The sequence below is a fragment of the Mercenaria mercenaria genome, chromosome 15 (assembly GCF_021730395.1).
Source record: "Mercenaria mercenaria strain notata chromosome 15, MADL_Memer_1, whole genome shotgun sequence".
NCBI classification, from domain to species: domain Eukaryota; kingdom Metazoa; phylum Mollusca; class Bivalvia; order Venerida; family Veneridae; genus Mercenaria; species Mercenaria mercenaria.
This window is the reverse complement of record NC_069375.1, coordinates 45,379,117-45,400,835: the sequence shown is the minus strand read 5'-3', so window position 1 is coordinate 45,400,835 and position 21,719 is coordinate 45,379,117. Positions and strand designations below refer to the sequence as shown.

At 35.2% G+C, this 21,719-nt stretch overlaps 1 protein-coding gene across 1 annotated transcript; it reads right to left on the bottom strand.

Moving 5' to 3' along the window:
- Nucleotides 1-940: 940 nt before the first annotated feature.
- On the bottom strand, nt 941-21,067 carry LOC123552702 (selenoprotein F-like). Its single transcript, XM_045342446.2, has 4 exons — nt 20,918-21,067; nt 7,143-7,316; nt 6,808-6,871; nt 941-2,482 (listed from the first exon to the last, which is right to left on the bottom strand). Exons 1-4 carry the CDS (start codon nt 20,960-20,962, stop codon nt 2,304-2,306), a joined length of 462 nt encoding a protein of 153 aa, XP_045198381.2. The 5' UTR covers nt 20,963-21,067; the 3' UTR covers nt 941-2,303.
- Nucleotides 21,068-21,719: the final 652 nt, after the last annotated feature.

The following is a 21,719-nucleotide window of genomic DNA, read 5'->3' as shown; positions in this document are numbered from 1 at the left end:
TGTATAATAAAAGGAGATAATTCAAAAACTAGGTAAGGTAGAGTTATAATGTCTTTGACACTGCACTTTGTCTCAATCCACTCTATAATTATGTGAAGTTTCAATCGAATGCAATTAATACTTTTCAAGTTATACTCCGGACAAAATTGTGACAGACGGACAAAGCAGCAACTATATGCTCGCCCTTCAGGGAGCATAAAAATATTTTACCTAGAATCAAGAAACCATGTACAGTGACAGGATATCCTATGGACATACATCTAGCGAGTCATTACCACCCTTTGTGAATGTAGTTTGTTCGTATTTTTGTTACTTATTTTCTAATTTTGGAGAACAATTTATCACAACCATGGGTACATGTATGTGGAGCTTGATTTTGTCTGCCTAGTCAAGGTCATTGTGATTTTCTTGATAATGAACTTTCAACTGACACAGTGTCTTCTACTGTAATAGGCACTTCAAAATTTAATTTGGCTGGGTTCTGGAAGTACTCATGTTCTGAATTTAAGGGTATGAACACTTTCATCGCTTTTAACCTATTAAGTGGTCCTAACAAGCTACAGATGTGATATTCAGACACATGTCAACAGAATACACAATGACGACCAGTATGATTATGTTCACTTTTCAGTGTAATAATTTGAGTGAGCCATACCAATATCATTTAGGTGAAATGGCAACTTTTCCAGCTTTTGGCAGTAGAGGAAGACCCAAGGTGTCCCTGTGTGCATTGTTTCCTCACAGACGTGCACCTGGGTAGAACCACCGACCTTCAGTGAGCCAGCTGGATGAATTCCTAACATGAAGAAGTCTACATCTCGAGCAAGGTTTCAATTCCAAAGTGAAAGTGCTTTGAAGTCAGCAACAACTCGACACAGAATACCCGACGGAATAATAAGGTGAAAATATGTTAGAAATTGATATAAAGCACAACAAAAGGTTACGTTTTTTCATCTTCTTTTTTTTCATTTATATATCTTCAAATAACATATTTTCCAGTAAATTGCCATTCTCCAATTTCATTGGTCAAGTCAGCATTTTTCCCATAATGCAGTATTGAATCATCCAATCATATTCGCCCATCCAAACCTGCCAGCCAATAGGTTTTCAGCAAGAATGTCATTAAGAACATGATTGGACAATGCTTGCATCAGTTTAAAAATGGTAAATCAAACAATAAAACTGGAAAATGAGAATTTCCTGAAGAAACAGCTGCTTTAGTATTGACAACAATATGGCTTAAAAAACATGGATTTCTCATTCACTCTCAAGTAACATGATCAACAGGAGCTTGTCTACTTAATAAAAAAAGAAATGTAGAACTAAAATGATTCAAATATGCATGTCTTCCAAGAAAAAGACTGCCAGCAATAGCTTTCTTTTTAGGTTACAACACAGACTTTGAAACACATTTATTGTTAAATTGTGTCGATTATTTATATTGTTGTTCTGAAAATGTTAACTTCACAAGTGCATTGTACAATCAAGATCTCATCACTACAATAATAATTTCTCAAAATACAATGTATAATTTGAAAAATAACTTGAAAACGTTATAAAATGCTTATAAATGTTATGAATAACCCATCAACAAAACTTTAAGTAACAACATCTGCAGATTCACTGATAGGCAACATTAAGATGTCTTTGTTGCTATGCATAATGAAACAATCTAAACTATTTTACATGACAAGATAAGTTACTTGGGTAAAAAATGTGTAAGTTTTAAGTACCAAATAAATTTCTAAGATAAGGCGGGATAAACATCAACTAATACTGTTTGTGCCTAGAGATAACTGATGTTCTATTACTATTTCTACCCGTGTATAACTATCCAATGAAAATGCTGGACAACCATTTATGTAGAGGTAATGTTTCAAAATTTGAATTATCACATATTTGATTTTAGAAACCACATAAACTGACACACTTCAAGTTCATTTTGAACAGTAATTTACCATAATGTTCTGGATGTGATTTTTTAATGTCTGTAAATCTATGTACTACAACAACTCTAATATAATAAATGATCAAAATGTTGTTTGTGCAACTATGTTCAATTTACACATACTAGCATTTAACTGAAAGGGTAACTTACTATTCTACAATGATTTGTTAAAACAGATTTATTTTTCCAAGAAAAAGTATTTTGAGCATGTGCACGCTTTCAGTAGCTGATCAATTCAACAGTAATATTTTCTTTTGTCCATTTATAAATTAATCTGTCAATGAACCATTCAAATACTTAGCCTTCAACCAATTACTCTTTTCATTCATACAACCACACTATTGTCATTCATACACTACTTTTTCAAACGTTCATGAAAAAATGATTCAATAGAATCTGTATTCCATTTTTCAATGCCTAACGTTTCACGTGCATTTCTATCTTCATCCATCAGGTGAATCTCAGGATCCGCGCCTCGGACATATTTAACCTCGAGTCCCGGAAACTGGTTAGGCCTCTCGCTCTTCACGAAGGCTGGAAAACAGAAAAATTTATCAACTAAAAATGTTCAGATAATGTTTTTTAACGAGATGTTAATAACAGGTGTCACTAAAACTTACAGGATAATATTTCTTATTGAAATGACAAAAAACAGGTGTAAACTAGAAGATGCTTTTGCAAAAAAGCGCATGTCTCCCCCAATGCAAAGTGGTATAGGCAAGAAGTCAGTAGGGGTCAGGAGCGAAAGTCAAAGAGACACTGATGGTTGGCTGCAATAGGGATCATCTACTTGGCATGTCCAGTCATCCCGCTAAGTTTCAACACTCTTGGCCTTGTGGTTCTCAAGTCACTGTTTAGGCTCCTGTGACCTTGACCTTTGATCAAGTCACCCCAAAATAAATAGGGGTCATCTACTCTGCATGTCCAATCATCCTATTAAGTTTCAACATTCTAGCTCAAGTGGTTCTCAAGTTATATTACAGAAATGATTTCACATGACCAGGCCCCTGTGACCTTGACCTTTAATAAACTGACCAAAAAATCAATAGGGGTCATCTACTCTGCATGTTCAATTATCCTATGAAGTTTCAACATTCTGGATCAAGAGGTTCTCAAGTTACTGATCCGAAATGGTTATCAATGTTCAGGCCCCTGTGACCTTGACCTTTAACAGAGTGACCCCAAAATCGATAGGGGTCATCTACTCTGCATGAGCAATCATCCTGTGAAGTTTCAACATTCTGGGTCAAGTGGTTCTCTAGTTATTGATCGGAAATGGTTTTCAATGTTCAGGCCCCTGTGACCTTGACCTTTGACAGAGTGACCCAAAAAACAATAGGGGTCATCTACTCTTCGTGACCAATCATTCTATGAAGTTTCAACATTCTGGGTCAAGTGGTTCTCTAGTTATTGATCGGAAATGGTTTTCTATGTTCAGGCCCCTGTGACCTTGACCTTTGACGGAGTGTCCCCAAAATCAATAGGGGTCATCTACTCTTCATGACCAATCATTCTATGAAGTTTCAACATTCTGGGTCAAGTGCTTCTCTAGTTATTGATCGGAAATGGTTTTCAATGTTCAGGCCCCTGTGACCTTGATCTTTGACGGAGTGACCCCAAAAACAATAGGGGTCGTCTACTCCAGCAGCCCTACAACCCTATGAAGTTTGAAGGTTCTAGGTCAAATGGTTCTCCAGTTATTGCTCGGAAATGAAGTGTGACGTACGGACGGATGGACAGGGCAAAAACAATATGTCTCCCCCAGAGGGGGAGGAGACATAATAAAAATAACAAGATAATATTTTTTATTGAGATGTCAATAAATGGAGACACAAAAAATAACAAGATAATATTTTCGCTGAGATGTCAATAACAGGTGTCACCAACAAGAGTTGTCACAGGAGACAGCTCTCGACTATTTCGATGCTTTATAGTGAAACTGGGCATATCAGAGGAAGCTGGAGCTGTCACTGGAGTGTTTCATGAGTCCAATGTGAATGAAGATGTTGGACAAAATTATTAAATAAGAAGAGAGATAAAGATAAAGTGTATCAAACCATTAAATAAGTGAAATTCTAAGCAAAAAGGGGGCATAATTCATGAAACATTGGGGCAAGAGTGATGCACCTTGTGTCATATGATGTGGTGATGATGTGGAACAACAACTTTGACCCAAATCCATTTAGTAACAAGAGCTCGTAGAACACGAAATGCCCCCTTGATGCATTTAGTAATTGAATAAGGAACAGAAATTATTTGGTCACTGTACACAAATGTTCTACTGTTCTGGGTCCATGTGACCTTGACCTTTGACCTATTCACCTCAAAATTAATAGGGTCATCTGCTGGTCATGTTCAACCTCCCTAATAAGTTTAATGATCATAGGTCCAAGCGTTCTCAAGTTATCGTCAGGAAACAGTTTAACTGTTCTGGGTCAATGTGACCTTGTCCCTTGACCTACTGACCTCAAAATCAGTAGGAGTTATCTGCTGGTCATGAACAACCTCCCTATCAGCTTTCATGATCCTAGGCCCAAGGGTTCTTGAGATATCATTTGGAAACTGTTTAACTGTTCCGGGTCATTTTGACCTTGACCTTTGACCTCAAAATCAATAGGGATCATTTGCTAACATGATCACCCTTCCTATCAAGTTTTGTGATCCTAGGTCCAAGCGTTCTCCAGTTATTGTCCGGAAGCGGTTTAATTGTTCCGGGTCACTGTGAACTTGACCTTCGACCTACTGACCTCAAAATCAACAGGGGTCATTTGCTGGTTATGACCAACCTCCCTATCAACTTTCATAATCCCAGGCCCAAGCATTCATGAGTTATCATCCGGAAAGCGTTTTACTGTTCTTGGTCTTTGTGACCTTGACCTTTGACCTACTCACCTCAAAATCAATAAGAGTCATCTGCTAGTCATGACCAGCCTCCCTTTTAACTTTCATGATTCTATGCCCAAGCCTTCTTGAGTTATCATCCGGAAACCGTTTAACTGTCACTGTGACCTTGACCTTTGACCTACTTACCTCAAAATCGAGCAAATCAATAGGGGTCATCTGCTGGTTACGACCAACCTCCCTATCAGCTTTCATTAAATGAGGTCCAAGCGTTCTTGAGTTATCATCCGGATCATAAATGAAGCTGCTATTGTGCAGACAAGGGCAAAATAGCTAATTCTGGTCCTTTCAGGAGCCATAACTCTGGAACCCATAATGGAATCTGGCCAGTTCAAGAAAGGAACCAAGATCTTATGGTGATACAAGTTGTGTGCCAGTTTGGTAAAAATCAAATCATAAATAAAGCTGCTATTGTGCAGACAAGGTCAAAATAGCTGATTTTAGCCCTTTCAGGGGCCAGAACTCTGGAACCCATAATGGGATCTGGCCAGTTCAAGAAAGCAACCGAGATCTTATGGTGATACAAGTTGTGTGCAAGTTTGGTTAAAATAAAATCATAAATGAAACCACTATCGTGCAGACAAGAAATTGTTGAGGGACGGACGGACGCACGACGGACGAAGGGTGATCACAAAAGCTCACCTTGTCACTATGTGACAGGTGAGCTAAAAACAGAGATCTAGCGAAAATGAATCAAAATTTACCTGAAATTCTAAGTAAAATGGGGTCATAATTCATGAAATATTGGTGCCAAAGTTATGGGCCTTGTGTCATATGATGTGGGTGATACAGTGAAACAAATCCATCAAGTAATTACAGAGATAAAGAGAAAGTGCTTCAACACCTTATCCAAGGTGCGGATGCAGAAGGACACCGAAGCCGGGTCGAGTAGGAAAGCTCTCCATACTTTGTACAGTCGAGTTAAAAATAACAGGATAAAAACATCTTTAACCCTTAGCTTGCTAAATTTCTAAAATGAACTGGTCCATCATTCAACCTGGGCAATACCATTTATTATTCAAAGGGGTGTTTACTGAAAATTTTCTGACTGAATAGCGAACAGTGTAGACCATGATCAGACTGCATGGATGTGCAGGCTGATCTTGGTCTGCACTGGTCGCAAAGGCAGAATAACTCGCCACCAGCAGGCTAAAGGTTAATGAGATGTCTATAGTTAAGGTAGTTCTGCACGTTTGATAAACCGGAAGTGATGGTGTGACGCCATTTTTCCGGAAAACGTAGAATAAAGACTGGATTCGGCGTATGGAACAGAAAATCATTTTATGAATTAACTGCAACCTGTGAGTAATTTTATTATAATGGTACTGTTGCTATATTGTAAAGTCAAAATATGATATTAAAACATATCACATGTTAAATAATTCAAAATAACGTTCTAAAATTAGCGTGAAATGTCCGGTTTACTTTAATCATGGTCAAATATCTCAAAAATAAGCACAGGGACCTATATATTTTTTTTCATCAAATTATAGGCCATGTCTTTATTTACAACTGCGAGAAGTTTCATCAAAATCTACATTGTAGAAAAATTTCTATTCGCGAAAATGTTTAGAAAGTTATGATTTTCCCCATAGACTCTCATTATGAAATATTGCGTGAGGTCCCTATTTTTCAAATCAGTCTAGCAAAAAATCAAGCACACGACCCTATCTTTTTTATTTGCTTAATTTTCTAGGTATATTCTGAAGTTTTAAAAAATCAGTGTTTAATCAAATTCTACATTGTAGAAATAATTTCGATCCAAATGTGCAGAACTACCTTAACTAGGTATAAATACATAACTCAGAAATTCCTGTCTATTTCGAAAAAATAATCCTATATGCATTCGATTGACAAACAAGTTAAATCAATGGCACTTGCGAACATTTAATGCTGAATTTCATTTTTCATATGACTAAATGAACCTTCTGAATTTGAAGAGTATTTACAACACTTACCCTGCACCTGAGGATATCTCCCCAGTTTTCATCCACACACTCGTAATTCTGCGTATGGATATACCTGCAAAAGACTGATCTAATTTAATACATTTTCTTTAAACAGAATATAAAAACACTATCAAAATACTGTAAAGAAAATCAGAAATGTTAAAAAAAAAGTTTTAAGCAAACCTATCTATTTATGTATCTTAGAACATCGTTGAACTCACCTTACAGATATTATTATTAACTGACAAAAATCATAAATTCATGTCCGCTATAAATTCTTTCACAGTCCAGTCCAAAATACTGCAAGAAGATCCAAATGAAACAAATCATACATGTATGTTTACCTTTAAATCTTCATCAGAATTTGCATCTTCCTGGCAACAGTTTAAACAACCATCTTTTATAGGAGTGAGATTGTATTCATCAAGCAGTTTACAGGAGGCACACATCAGATTTGGGGTGAAACCAAGACTTCTGCATTCCTCCTTTGTCAGTTTATCTCCTAAACCTAGCTGTAGCTGAAAGGTAAATAAATTTTACTAATATGAATGTCAAGACACTGTCAACATTAATACAAGTTAATCTAAGTTACCATTATATTCCCTACTTTACACCCTCCCCCTAAAATATGCCCCAAATACATTTAAAAAAGAAGAAGTTAATTTAGGTCATAAGTAATAGTGCTATATATCATGTATATGTTAAATTCATTCATTTTAAGAGGGATTTATTGTTTATTTACTAAAAATATTTTTTCGGGGCCTTTATAACATTTAATGATTTATAACTGTTATAAAGGCCCAGAAATATGAACAATATAACACAATCCAAAGTGAAAGAACACTACTTTCACCGAAAAAAAATCCTTTTTTAAACTGCCTAGGTAAAAAAATACAATAAAAAAACTTAAATTTTTTTATGTATAAACATCAACTTGTTTCTTTCCACTGAATGTATCGCCGTGTATCTGTGTAAGGGTGTGCAACATTGCCGGGCGGGTATGACTTATTACCGAATATGAGTCATATTCGCGAATATGAGATTAAATACCGAATATGAGATATATTTTTTGTTTGTGAACTTAATTATTTTTTGTTAATATCAAACAATAAAACATATTAATAAGATATTTCAGGCGAAATTTGGGTGGATTTGAAGCATTTTTAAGGTATTTAATTACAATAATTCATCCGAGCACTTAGAATCTCATATTCGTGTATGCGGATAATGACCGAATATGAGATGTAAATATTTTTATTATGATCTAAATGAATTATTTTTATACAAAACTCTTATGTATATTATCATTATATTTCAGGCGAAATTTGGGTTGATTTGAAGCACTAAAATGTATTAATATGAAATAATTCATTCAAGCTGTATCAGTGTCATAAATTCGTGTATTCGTGGTAAAGACCGAATATGAGATTTACTGTTTTAATCTAAGAATTAAATGTTGTTGTTTTGGGTTTTTTTCATATCAAACTATAATATATGTTATCATAATATTTCAAGCGAGAATTAGGTTCATTTGAAGAACGAATCAGGTATTTAATTGAAATACTTCACTCCAGCAGCTAGAATTTCATATTCGTGTATGCGCAGCAAAGACCGCATTTGAGAAGTATTCTTTGTATTTATAAATTAAATTATTGTTTAAATAAAAGAAAAACATATTAATAAAATATTTCAAGCGAAATTTGGGTTGATTTGAAGCATTAATACGGTATTTTATTAGAATACTTTACCAGAGCCCTTAGAATCTCATATTCGTGTTTTATATAGGAATAAAATGTATTGTTTTTAATATCAAACTGTAATATATATTATCATAATATTTCAGGCGAAATTTGAGTTGGTTTGAAGTTTTTAATTGAGAGTGTTCAGTTATTGCATTTCGCATTTCGAAATTTCACCCAAAATTTTGAGTAAGGACGCCTATATTTCAGAAACTGCCAGATAGTTTTTTGAATAAATTTGAGCAAGCGTGCAAAATTTCAATCGCTATCGATTCCATAAAAGAAAAATGGGGGTCACCGTTTTAGATTTCGCTCTATTTACCGTGGCTCTACCCCTACCCCCAGTAAAAAATAACAACGTTTTTATACTTATTTCGTAAATTTTCATAAATTTTAATTCCGTTTCTGTTTCTGTTGGTGGATATAATGCTATTAAATTCCAGTAATGATAAAAAGAAGATATGATTAAATGAAATTATTGAAATAAATGAATGATTTCAGGAAATTGCTCTCCTATACATGACACAGAAACACAAAGAGTCCTTTTTATTGAAACACGTATCGGTAAAGTAAAGTGCATTTTAGCCGAAAGTTGTATTCACCTAGAATACGCTTAATTTTAGTTGTAGTTGCAGCTTCAATTCTTAAGCAAACTTTGTTTAATAAAATTAAAAATATTTGTCAAAACGCTAAAACTTTAGCAGAAAAGTGAAGCACATCAAATGTTGAAGTTCTAAGCAAAATGTTTGTAGTCAATCTTAAAGAAATTCTATTACCGGATATTTTGGTGTTCATCTAAGACTTCGTTTTAAATTTATGTTCACGCAGGTATGCTTCATGCCAGTACTGGATATTTCCATGTCAGTGTATTTTTATCTTACTTTGGTATTCTGTCGAACGCATGACAGGGACAAAAGGAACCGTTCTAGAAAATAATACTGCACGTGACTTGTGTGCACAAAACCGTTATCTGGAGAGGAAACAGGTAAAAGTTCGAACTTCCCCGCCGGAAGTTCAGTTGGCCGGTTCGTGTGAGGTAAACAAGATGAAATGGTTTATAAGAAAATGCAGAAGACGGTGCGGTCTTAATAAAAATGCAGTTATTTCGATAAATTAGTGCAGTTTTTACATATGTTCTAGTAAAACAATAGATTATCGGGACTAATAGTGCAGTTTTGAAATATAAAGACTGATCCTTTGTTCTTACACATTCTTTTTTATAGTTTAGTTGCTTTGTCATTCATGCTACTACAGTGACTATTCAATATCTGTCACTTAAACGTCAAAACATAAATGAGCCGCGCCATGAGAAAACCAACATAGTGGCTTTGCGACCAGCATGCGCATCCACGCAGTCTGGGCAGGATCCATGCTGTTCGCTTTCAAAGCCTATTGCAATCAGAGGAACTGTTAGCGAACAGCATGAACCATGACCAGAATGCGTGGATGCGCAGGCTGGTCTGTGCCCATGCTGGTCGCAAACGCACTTGCTTGGTTTTCTCATGGCCTGGCTCAAATGTTAAGATCGTCATCTAGATTGACAACGATGAAAGTTTGCGTCTGATATCAGGAGACGTAGGTTCAAACCATACAAATACCACAATTTTAAATGTTTCATTTTAAAGGCATTAAAAGCATGCGCACGGTAGATAGTTTAATTAAGCAAATGTGGCCAGAAAATAAAATGGAGACTTTGTAAAACATGACTGTAGTATAAAATTAAATTATAAAATAGGGTAATATATTAAGCCGTGCTCACGTTTTGTGAGCATTTTATTCAATTTACTGCTTAATTTCCAGTAGACGTTTATAATTTTTGTCGGGATATATAGCACATGTACGAACCTGCGTCTTCTGATATCAGGCGGAAACTATCCTCGGTGTTGTTTGTATCATTTGTTTACCGGGATATATAAACAAAACAGGTATTTTGTTAAAGTACTCAACATTAATCAGAAGTTTTGCAGTGTGAACGTCTTGGAGGTACATGTGATTCTTAACACCTTAAATAAACTTATGGGACAAATCCCTTTCCCTCCTCATTAGAGTACTGTATGCGTAATCTAAATTTCTGTAAACTGTTTCTATGTAAAGATGGAATCATTAACTGCGCACTCTTTGAAATACTATATAGAGTGCACAGGCACTTAGGCAAAAGCGTCTGTAATAACAGAACATGTCTGTTTATCATGTATAGAACATTTTCTAGAAAACATTCATCTGTTTGAAAAATTTATTAAACAAAAAACGTCTTCATTTTATCATTTTTATGATATCATTTCATAATATCCAACAGCAGAAACTAATATTATTTCATTACATCCACCAACAGAAGAAGAAACTGAATTTGTATTAATGGAAATTTACGAAATAAGTATGAAAACGTTGTTATTTTTACTGGGGGTAGGGGAAGCGCAACGGTAAATAGAGCGAAATCTAAATCGGTGACCCCCATTTTTCTTTAAGAAATCGATAGCGATTGAAATTTTGTACTTCTGTTGAAATTTATTCAAAAAACTATCTCACAGTTTTTAAGATATAGGCGTTTTTTACGCGAAATTTTGGGTGAAACTCAACGTCAGTTTTACGTATTTTGCAGAAGTCTTCGCAATTATCCGAACACACATAACAAGGATATTTTGCCATTATAGATATTGGATAATTCAATGAATACTTAAGAAGGCACACTATAAAGGATATATATCTAGCATGTAGTTTCCAGAAATGGAAGAGGGATTATAATTGAGATTTAAAGTATATATATACCAAGGAGTTATGACAAGTGGAACGAGCTCGAGATAATTGATAATACCTCATGCAGTCGCACGCTGTTTTTCCTTCGAAATCCTTTTAGATCAATCTTTGCAGACATCTAATTATCGCCATTTAACATGTGATTGATACATCATGTGTGGTAACGGCTCTTGTTTTAAAGAAATGTATAGATCTGATAACTTGTGAAGGGTGGCATGTGCGCACGTAACTCTGTTTGAAACCAGTTTTACATTCGTATACGCATTGCGGGGGTTGATCTGTTGAATTTTTCTTCTTTTAATCAATATATCTTCTTCCACTTTTCAGTGACTGACAAAACAACTATCTATGTATACACGCAGAAAATAATGAGCAATGTCATTATAACATTTAAAATAAAACAATTCCCCATTGAACACAATTTATCAAAAGACGGAATACAAGTATCATGTCAGGGAATATATATCACTTCATATGTACAAGTCTATATAAGTACCGCGCAGTATTATGGCGTTTTTATTTATTTTGCATTTAATTTATATACTTTGTGTAAGTTTGTTTTTCTCTGGTTTCTAATTTATTCACGAAAGCCGCAAAAACATTAGATCATATTAAAGATGAAGCGTATTTAAATATGATTATGTATTAACGGTGACATATATACTTTGCGTATTGACTTAAATGTCTGCTATTGTTTTGTGAAGAATTGTAGACATTCATAATATATCACAACATTTTATGGCACACATTTAGGCGGGAAACAGAACTGACGAAATATTTCTTCACATTCTTTTTTCCACTCAGAAGAAAGTTATCCAAGTTGAAAAATAATTGTAAAAATATCACTCGAATGAGCGAATAAGAAGTACAAAAACTATGACATTTTGTATTATTTGCGAGGATACCGAATAAATAGTGTTTATTGGGGCCACATAATTGGGACGTGTGCCCGTGCTCAGTTGACACAGTTGGAAACAATTAGCGCAATTCGAACAGCGGAGTTTAATCTGGTTAGTTCAGTTATTATCGGATGTTCTGATTAATTATGTTATATCATTGTCTTAAAGGGATAATTAACACCAATTTATCACTGATTATCAGATTAACAGATTTTTTTTTTGGCAAAAACTAACAAAAAATCCACTTATAGCAAAACAAGCGCGGCATTTGTTTATCTTTTACTTTATTTACATGGTTGCTGTTTTTTTTGTTTTTGTTTTTTTTTTCATATCGTTAAGCTATATACACAGAAAAATGATAAAATTATTTAATGTCTTCAAAGCGCACCATGAAAGAATCTTTTCCCCCTATTTTCACATATGATGTTTAATAGCACAAAAAGATCGGTGTTTGTTTATTATTCCATTTATTTAAATGTTGTTGTTTTTTCTTCTTGAACACAGTAACTGACTCATATATACGATAACTGACCATGACATATCAAAGTTTAAGTTATTAAATGTTTTCAATGCGTGTCATTAAAGAATTTTTTTCGCTATTGAAGATAATAGGAACAAGAGGACCATGATGGTCCTGAATCGCTCACCTATCTCCACATGACCCAGTGTTCAACTGAATATGACATCGTTATTTCTATTATTTGACATAGTGACCTAGTTTTTGAGCACATGTGACCTAGATATCATCAAGATAAAAAATTCTGACCAATTTTCATGAAGATCCATTGAAAAATATGGCCTCTAGAGAGGTCACAAGGTTCTTCTATTATTTGACCTAATGACCTAGTTTTTGAACGCACGTGACCCACTTTTAAACTTGACCTAGATATCATCAAGGTGAACATTCTCACCAATTTTCATGAAGATCTCGTGAAAAATATGGCCTCTAGAGAGGTCACAAGGTTTTTCTATTTTTCGACCTACTGACCTAGTTTTTGACCGCACATGACCCAGTTATGAACCTGACCTAGATATCATCAAGCTGAACATTCTCACCAATTTTCATGAAGATCCATTGAGAAATATGGCCTCTAGAGAGGTCACAAGGTTTTTTCTATTTTTAGACCTACTGACCTAGTTTTTGACCCCACGTGACCCAGTTTCGAATCTGACCTAGATATCATCAAGATGAACATTCTGACCAATATTCATGAAGATCTCATGAAAAATATGGCCTCTAGAGAGGTCACAAGGTTTTTCTATTTTTAGATCTACTGACCTAGTTTTTAACCCCACGTGACCCAGTTTCGAACTTGACCTAGATATCATCAAGCTGAACATTCTGATTAATTTTCATGAAGATCCATTGAGAAATATGGCCTCTAGAGAGGTCACAAGGTTTTCCTATTTTTAGACCTACTGACCTAGTTTTTGACCGCACATGACCCAGTTTCGAACTTGACCTAGATATCATCAAGGTGAACATTCTGACCAATTTTCATGAAGATCCATTGAGAAATATGGCCACTAGAGAGGTCACAAGGTTTTTCTATTTTTAGATCTACTGACCTAGTTTTTGATCCCACATGACCCAGTTTCGAACTTGACCTAGATATCATCAAGGTGAACATTCTGACCAATATTCATGAAGATCTCATGAAAAATATGGCCTCTAGAGAGGTCACAAGGTTTTTTCTATTTTTAGATCTACTGACCTAGTTTTTAACCCCACGTGACCCAGTTTCGAACTTGACCTAGATATCATCAAGATGAACATTCTGACCATTTTCATGAAGATGCATTGAGAAATATGGCCTCTAGAGAGGTCACAAGGTTTTTCTATTTTAGACCTAATGACCTAGTTTTTGACCCTACGTGACCCAGTTTCGAACTTGACCTAGATATCATCAAGATGAACATTCTGACCAATATCCATGAAGATCTCATGAAAAATATGGCCTCTAGAGAGGTCACAAGGTTTTTCTATTTTTAGACCTACTGACCTAGTTTTTAACCCCACGTGACCCAGTTTCGAACTTGACCTAGATATCATCAAGATGAACATTCTGACCAATTTTCATGAAGATGCATTGAGAAATATGGCCTCTAGAGAGGTCACAAGGTTTTTCTATTTTTAGACCTAATGACCTAGTTTTTGACCCTACGTGACCCAGTTTCGAACTTGACCTAGATATCATCAAGATAAACATTCTGACCAATACTCATGAAGATCTCATGAAAAATATGGCCTCTAGAGAGGTCACAAGGTTTTTCTATTTTTAGACCTACTGACCTAGTTTTTGACCCCACGTGACCCAGTTTCGAACTTGACCTAGATATCATCAAGGTGAACATTCTGACCAATTTTCATGAAGATCTTGTGAAATATATGGCCTCTAGAGAGGTCACAAGGTTTTTCTATTTTTAGACCTACTGACCTAGTTTTTGATGGCACGTGACCCAGTTTCGAACTTGACCTAGATATCATCAAGATGAACATTCTGACCAATTTTCATAAAGATCCCATGAAAAATGTGACCTCTAGAGTGGTCACAAGCAAAAGTTTACGGACGCACGGACGCACGGACGGACGACGGACGACGGACACCGCGCGATCACAAAAGCTCACCTTGTCACTTTGTGACAGGTGAGCTAAAAAGGGCAGCATTTCGTCACCTCAACGATTAAAGTAGATAACTGCATTGACTTAAAGAAAGACTTTTTGCGCTAAGGTGATGATTTACTGACAAGGTTATTTCTTTCATATTGTAAATAATGCTCGTATACGATATTTGAGCTATATATATATATATATATATATATATATATATATATATATATATATATATATATAACTGATAATGTATCATTGATACAACTTGGGTGAATTATTTCATATAAATAGCTTATAAAAATGCTTTAATGAATTGACGATTAAGAAATATTACATCTCGGTCTTCGGTCTATTCCGCGCACACGCGAATATGAGATCCTGACTGCTGGAGTGAAATCATTTAGATATCTGAGTGTTTTAATTCAATCCAAAATTTGCCTTAAATATTATGATAATACATATTACAGTGTGATGATAAATAATGATAATACATATTACAGTGTGATGATAAATAATAATTCATTTTATTCATAGATGATATTTTTACATCTTATATTCGGTCTTTACCGCACATACACGAATATGACATTGATCAATACAGCTTGAGTGAATGATTTAAAATAAATACATTATTAGTGCTTCAAATCAACCCAAATTTCGCCTGATATATAATGATGATATATATTACAGTTTGGTTTAAAAAAAATAATTCATAAATACATCTCATAATCGGTCTTTGTTGCGCATACATGAATATGAGATTCTCACTGCTGGAGTGAATTATTTCAATTAAGTACCTTATCCGTTCTTCAACTGAACCCAAATTTCGCCTGAAATATTAATATAATATATATTACAGTTTAATATGAAAAACAATACATTTAATTCATAGATTTCAAAAGTACATCTCATATTCGGTCTTAACCACGCATACACGAATATGACATTGAATCAGCTTGAATGAATTATTTCAAATAAATACATTGTTACTGCGCCAGATCAACCCGAATTTCGCCAGAAATATAATGATAATATATTACAGTCTGGTATAAAAAATATTTTAATTTATAAATACAAAGAATACATCTCAAATTCGGTCTTTGCTGCGCATACACGAATATGAGATTCTCACTGCTGGAGTGAATTATTTCAATTAAGTACCTTATCTGTTCTTCGAATGAACCCAAATTTCGCCTGAAATATCATGATAATATATATTACAGTTTAATATGAAAAACAATACATTTAATTCATAGATTTCAAAAGTACATCTCATATTCGGTCTTAACCACGCATAAACGAATATGACATTGATACAGCTTGAATGAATTATTTCATATTAATACATTTTACTGCTTCAAATCAACCCAAATTTCGCCTGAACTATAATGATAATATACATAAAAGTTTTGTATAAAAAATAATTCATTTAGATCAAAATAAAAATATTTATATCTCATATTCGGTCATTATCCGCATACACGAATATGAGATTCTTAGCGCTCGGGTGAATTATTGTAATTAAATACCTAAAAAATGCTTCAAATCCATCCAAATTTCGCCTGAAATATCTTATTAATATGCTTTATTGTTTGATATTAACAAAAAATAATTAAGTTCACAAATAAAAAAAATATATCTCATATTCAGTATTTAATCTCATATTCGCGAATATGACTCATATTCGGTAATAAGTCATACCGTTGCCGGGCTATTCTGAATATTGTGTAAACACAATTTATTTTGAGAATCAATTTTAGACGAAATATCTTCCCTCTAGATCCCCTCAGTTCACGGGGAAAATTGTTTTTTGTCTAAGAAGATTCTAAATATATTATAACCTGCTGAATGTACATACAAAATGGCGGAATGTGTATTGAAAAGTGTACACAATTGACATTATATTGGATATTAGGGGTTTTAAAGGTAAATTTTAACAAAATATCGCAATTACGTTATGTTCAACTGTATCAAGTCAAAACGTTCCCTAGTCAAAACACCCCCATTTGGTTTAGAACATGGTCAAAACTCCCCCCTGTAAAACACCCCCCGATTTGTTTTATATAAAAAATATTTTTATTTTAATCTTATTTTTAATCTTTAATATCAGGGTTTCCACTGGCCGTAATTTTTTTTCGCCACAAAATATCGAAGTCTACGACACATAGGGGGAGGGGGCGTCCAGTGAGTGTATTCTCCAACACACTGTGCATGTTGCAACAATTTGTCATTTTTACAGTTTTTTTTTCATTATTTGATTGTAAAACTCTTATTGGGGGATGGTGGGGGTGGGTAGGGGGCTCTCCCCTTGGAAATTTTTGAAATACAGGCATGAAATGAAGGCCTCTGGTGCATTTTTATGTTCAAAATTTTGAGATAATTGAAAAGGTTAGTTCCCTTCTGATGAGGGGGTGGGGGTCAGAGGGCTTTCCCCCTGGGACATTTTGAAATACAGGCATGAAATGGTGGCCTCTGGTGCATTTTAAGGTCCAAAATTTTGAGGTAAAGGAGGGGTTTGTACCCTCTGTATGAGTGTGTGTGTGTGGTGGGGGGATGGGGTCAGAGGGTTTTCCCCCTGGGACATTTTGAAATACAGGCATGAAATGGTGGCCTCTGGTGCATTTTAAGGTCCAAAATTTTGAGGTAAAGGAGGGGTTTGTACCCTCTGTATGAGTGTGTGTGTGTGGTGGGGGGATGGGGTCAGAGGGTTTTCCCCCTGGGACATTTTGAAATACAGGCATGAAATGGTAGCCTCTGGTGCATTTTAAGGTCCAAAATTTTGAGGTAAAGGAGGGGTTTGTACCCTCTGTATGAGTGTGTGTGTGGTGGGTGGATAGGGTCAGAGGGTTTTCCCCCAGGAAAAAAATATAAAATACAGGTATGGAATGGTGGCCTCTGGTGTGTTTCTTGGTCTAAATTTTGAGAAAATATTATTGTTATTTCTTTGCCAAAATAGCAGGGTACTTCTTAGCAAAAATTAAAAATACATTTGCATAGGTAGGTCTTCTCTGAATGACCAAAATTAATTGGAAATTGGGGTCGCGAAAATGTGTGACAAACGAAAAAATGGTAACCAAGACTAGCATTATTTATAAAATGAAAATTTATAACTTATTTTCTATGGCCAGAGTTAATTTTTACCATTGATTTTTACTTGTTTATCGCAGTTTTTCAATGGAATTTGCCATAATCAATCTACGATCATGATAGAAAAAATTATTGTAATTTATCGCGGATGTCCCGTCAGTCGTTCATTCTGAAGTTTTGCAACAAAATATAACTTAAAAACGGCTACTTTGACACTGCTTACGTGATTCCGCTTGTTAAAACATGTATAAATCAGCTATCAGTGTCTTTTAATTCAGTCCGTGAAACACGACTTTCATTTGTTTACTACCGCGCCATATTACTTCAATCAACAATGACATATGTAAAGGCGGAGCTTAATCATTTTGCCGATAAAATTCGTCACGCGTTCTAGATCGAGAGGCACGTGGCAGCTTGTGTAATTGATGCCGAATTGCTAATCCCTCGCTTGGTGACACGCTGTGCATTGTGTATCATGAACGGAAATGCCCCACGTAATATTGATTTTTTAGGCAAGACAGGGAGTACGTAAGACAGAGAAATACACATTATAAAAAATACATTTAAAGCAAAAACTTTTTTCGCCAATTTTTTATTTTTTTCGCCATTGGCGAATTGCAGTGGAAACCCTGTATATTAAATATTTTTCAATCATATATTACTCAAAATCAATTTAACTGACACCTAAATTGATTTAATCAACACCTATCATGTATTAGCACCAGGTGTCATAAACCCATTAATCACCACTTATAAGGTGTGAACATTTGAGAAAGGATTATCTTTTTTATATAATGTGTTGAGATGATGTACTTTTCGTACAAGTCTATAATAAAATATCTGTTCTGTTCTTTTTCTCAGCACAATTAACATTAGTCCAACTAATTTGACGCGATCCTAGGAAATATTGAGATAATTTTTTCATATGGGCAATATCCCCACTTGTGTCAAACACTCGAATGACCAAAATAGTTGAAGCAACTTCCGCTGCTAAAGGTTTAAATGTCAATTATTTCACGAATTGGCCATAAAACAAAATATAACTTACATGTATCGAAAGAGGATTCAATCCCTCATTAATCTATGTTAAAATTATCAAATGATATCCAAAATTACGTATTTTCTGGTGATTTAAACCTTTGTGTGTACTGTACACGATCAACGTTAACGTGTGTTTACCTGTTTACACGCCATATAAAACCAATAACTTTACACGACTGTGTACTGTGATTTTATTTCCATTATTTTGGTCCTTCAAAGTTTTGAAGTTTAGATTCACAAATATAAAACAATCTGAACGTCGACTTATTTTGACTAAATCAACATTTGCTGAACTGTTTAAACCAGCGTACTGCATCTTGGCATATTTTACTTGTAAGAAAATACTACACTCTACTGATCAGGGCCCTTTTAGACATTACAATGCAAATTGCAAAATAAAATATAAAATAATGAATGTTGAGATTAACAAGAGCTGTCTCCATAGGATGACACATGCCCCCGATGGCACTTTGAATGAATAGTTATGGCCGATGTTAGAGTTAAGGACCTTTGACCTACGGAGCTGGGTCTTGCACGCGACACGTCGTCTTACTGTGTCACACATTCATGGGTAATTATTTTAAAATCCATGCATGAATGACAAAGATATGGACAGGACACGCCCATCAATGCACTATCATGAAAAATGACCTTTAACGTCTAAGTGTGACCTTGACCTTTGAGCTACGGACCTGGGTCTTGCGTGCGACATGTCGTCTTACTGTGGTACACATTCATGCCAAGTTATTTGAAAATCCATCCATGGATGACAAAGATATGGACCGGACATGCCCATCAATGCACTATCCTTTAACGTCTTAGTGTGACCTTGACCTTTGAGCTACGGACCTGGGTCTTGCACGCGACACGTCGTCTTACTGTGGTACACATTCATGCCAAGTTATTTGAAAATCCATCCATCGATGACAAAGATATGGACCGGACACGCCCATCAATGCACTATCCTTTAATGTCTAAGTGTGACCTTGACCTTTGAGCTACGGACCTGTGTCTTACGCGTGACACGTGGTCTTACTGTGGTACACATTCATGCCAAGTTATTTGAAAATCCATCCATCGATGACAAAGATATGGACCGGACACGAAAATTGCAGACAGACTGACAGACCGACCGACAGACGGTTCAAAAACTAGAGTAAGTGTACTCGGTTTCGCACAGTTCACGGTTTCGCACACCAAAGAATTTCCGTTTCTTGTAATGAAATACTTGCCAAGAGAAATTTAAACTGGTGAAATCAAGGGACCAGGTCTCCTTTTGAATGTTCCTATAGTTTTCTAAACGACAAGCAGGCATCCTGATAAAAGACAAAGATATATAAAAGTGTAGTAAAAGTATCACCCAGGCAGCATAAAATTAGACACCACTGAGGGTACCTTGCTTGTGCATGGTATAGCGACATCATTATGATAATGACAGCTAAAATACAGTTTCTACAGAAGTATCAGTGTTGTGCAATTTCGATTCAACCAATATCCGTACTGTACAAAGAATTAGAGAATTTTTAGTCACGGTGTGCGAAACCGGGTACAAATATGTCCGAATAATGGGTCATTTTCTGGCTATATTGGAGAGCAACCAGTGGTGAGCAGTTATCACATGAAAAATAACCTAGTGCATAAATAAAGAGCCATGTATCTATTCTTCTGCCTGAAAATGCAAAATAATAAATTGCTTCCACATATTTCAGTTTATTTCAAGAAGTGTGTAAAAAGTGTGCGAAACCAGGTACACTGACTCTATATGCCACCCTTTGGGGGCATAAAAATGAGCATGCAAACGTCTAATAATTTGGACTGTAAGTGCAAGTATAACTGACGTGGCAATTTCCTGTTAATAGTGGTCGATTTCCACATAAATAGTTTGAAAAGGAACAAAAACTTTACTAGAAATAAAACTAAAAAGCATTTAACTTCATGTCGCAACTAAATATGACTGTTAGGACAATTGTATATGGAGAACTTACGAAATATACTCCCAGAAAATAGCACAGCGAACTAAGGTTCGCCATCTTGGAAATTTTAAATGTAGCCGCATATCTGAACTCATAAAATAAACAATAGAATCTACCAAATTAGAACAATATTCTGATAATATATATAAAAACAGGTATATCGCTACATTTATGAAAAAAAATGTCTGAATAAATATAATAGTTTATCTGTCAGGCATTTCACGGCTACTAAACGCTAGCGCCACCACCAAATTGTGGTGATAAGGAAAAGAGCTATCGACATTTCCGTGGTGCAGCTATCGCCCGTTTCTACTTGTAAACACGTGAGTAAAATTTATATTTTATCTTATATTTTCATTGATAGAACTTTCTTCGAAAATCGGAGAATGTAGTTCCGTGTAAGAACACTTTTACTACAGGTTGGCTGTGATTTCATTAAAATAATATGCAAATTGTGGTGTCAGGAGCATTTCTCCCGAATCTGACAGTGGCACATTTTCATATCGGCCAGTATTCGAATACCATTCCGATGAATAGACACTGTAAGAACATACCTGCGCATGCAAATGGTGTAGAAATGATAAATGATTATATACGCACACACCATGAATAATAGAATCTCGGGTTAGAAGAAATATACCAGGATTTTAAAAAGTGGTGGCGCTATAACTCTAGTGATGGCGCTATACAGTAGTGGTGGCGCTGTTACGACATCTAATAATACGAACTGCTGACGCATCCGGAACAAAACAAACACCAACATTCTCTAATTGATAATTTTCCTGCAAGGAATTATGTTATTACAGAAAGAAAA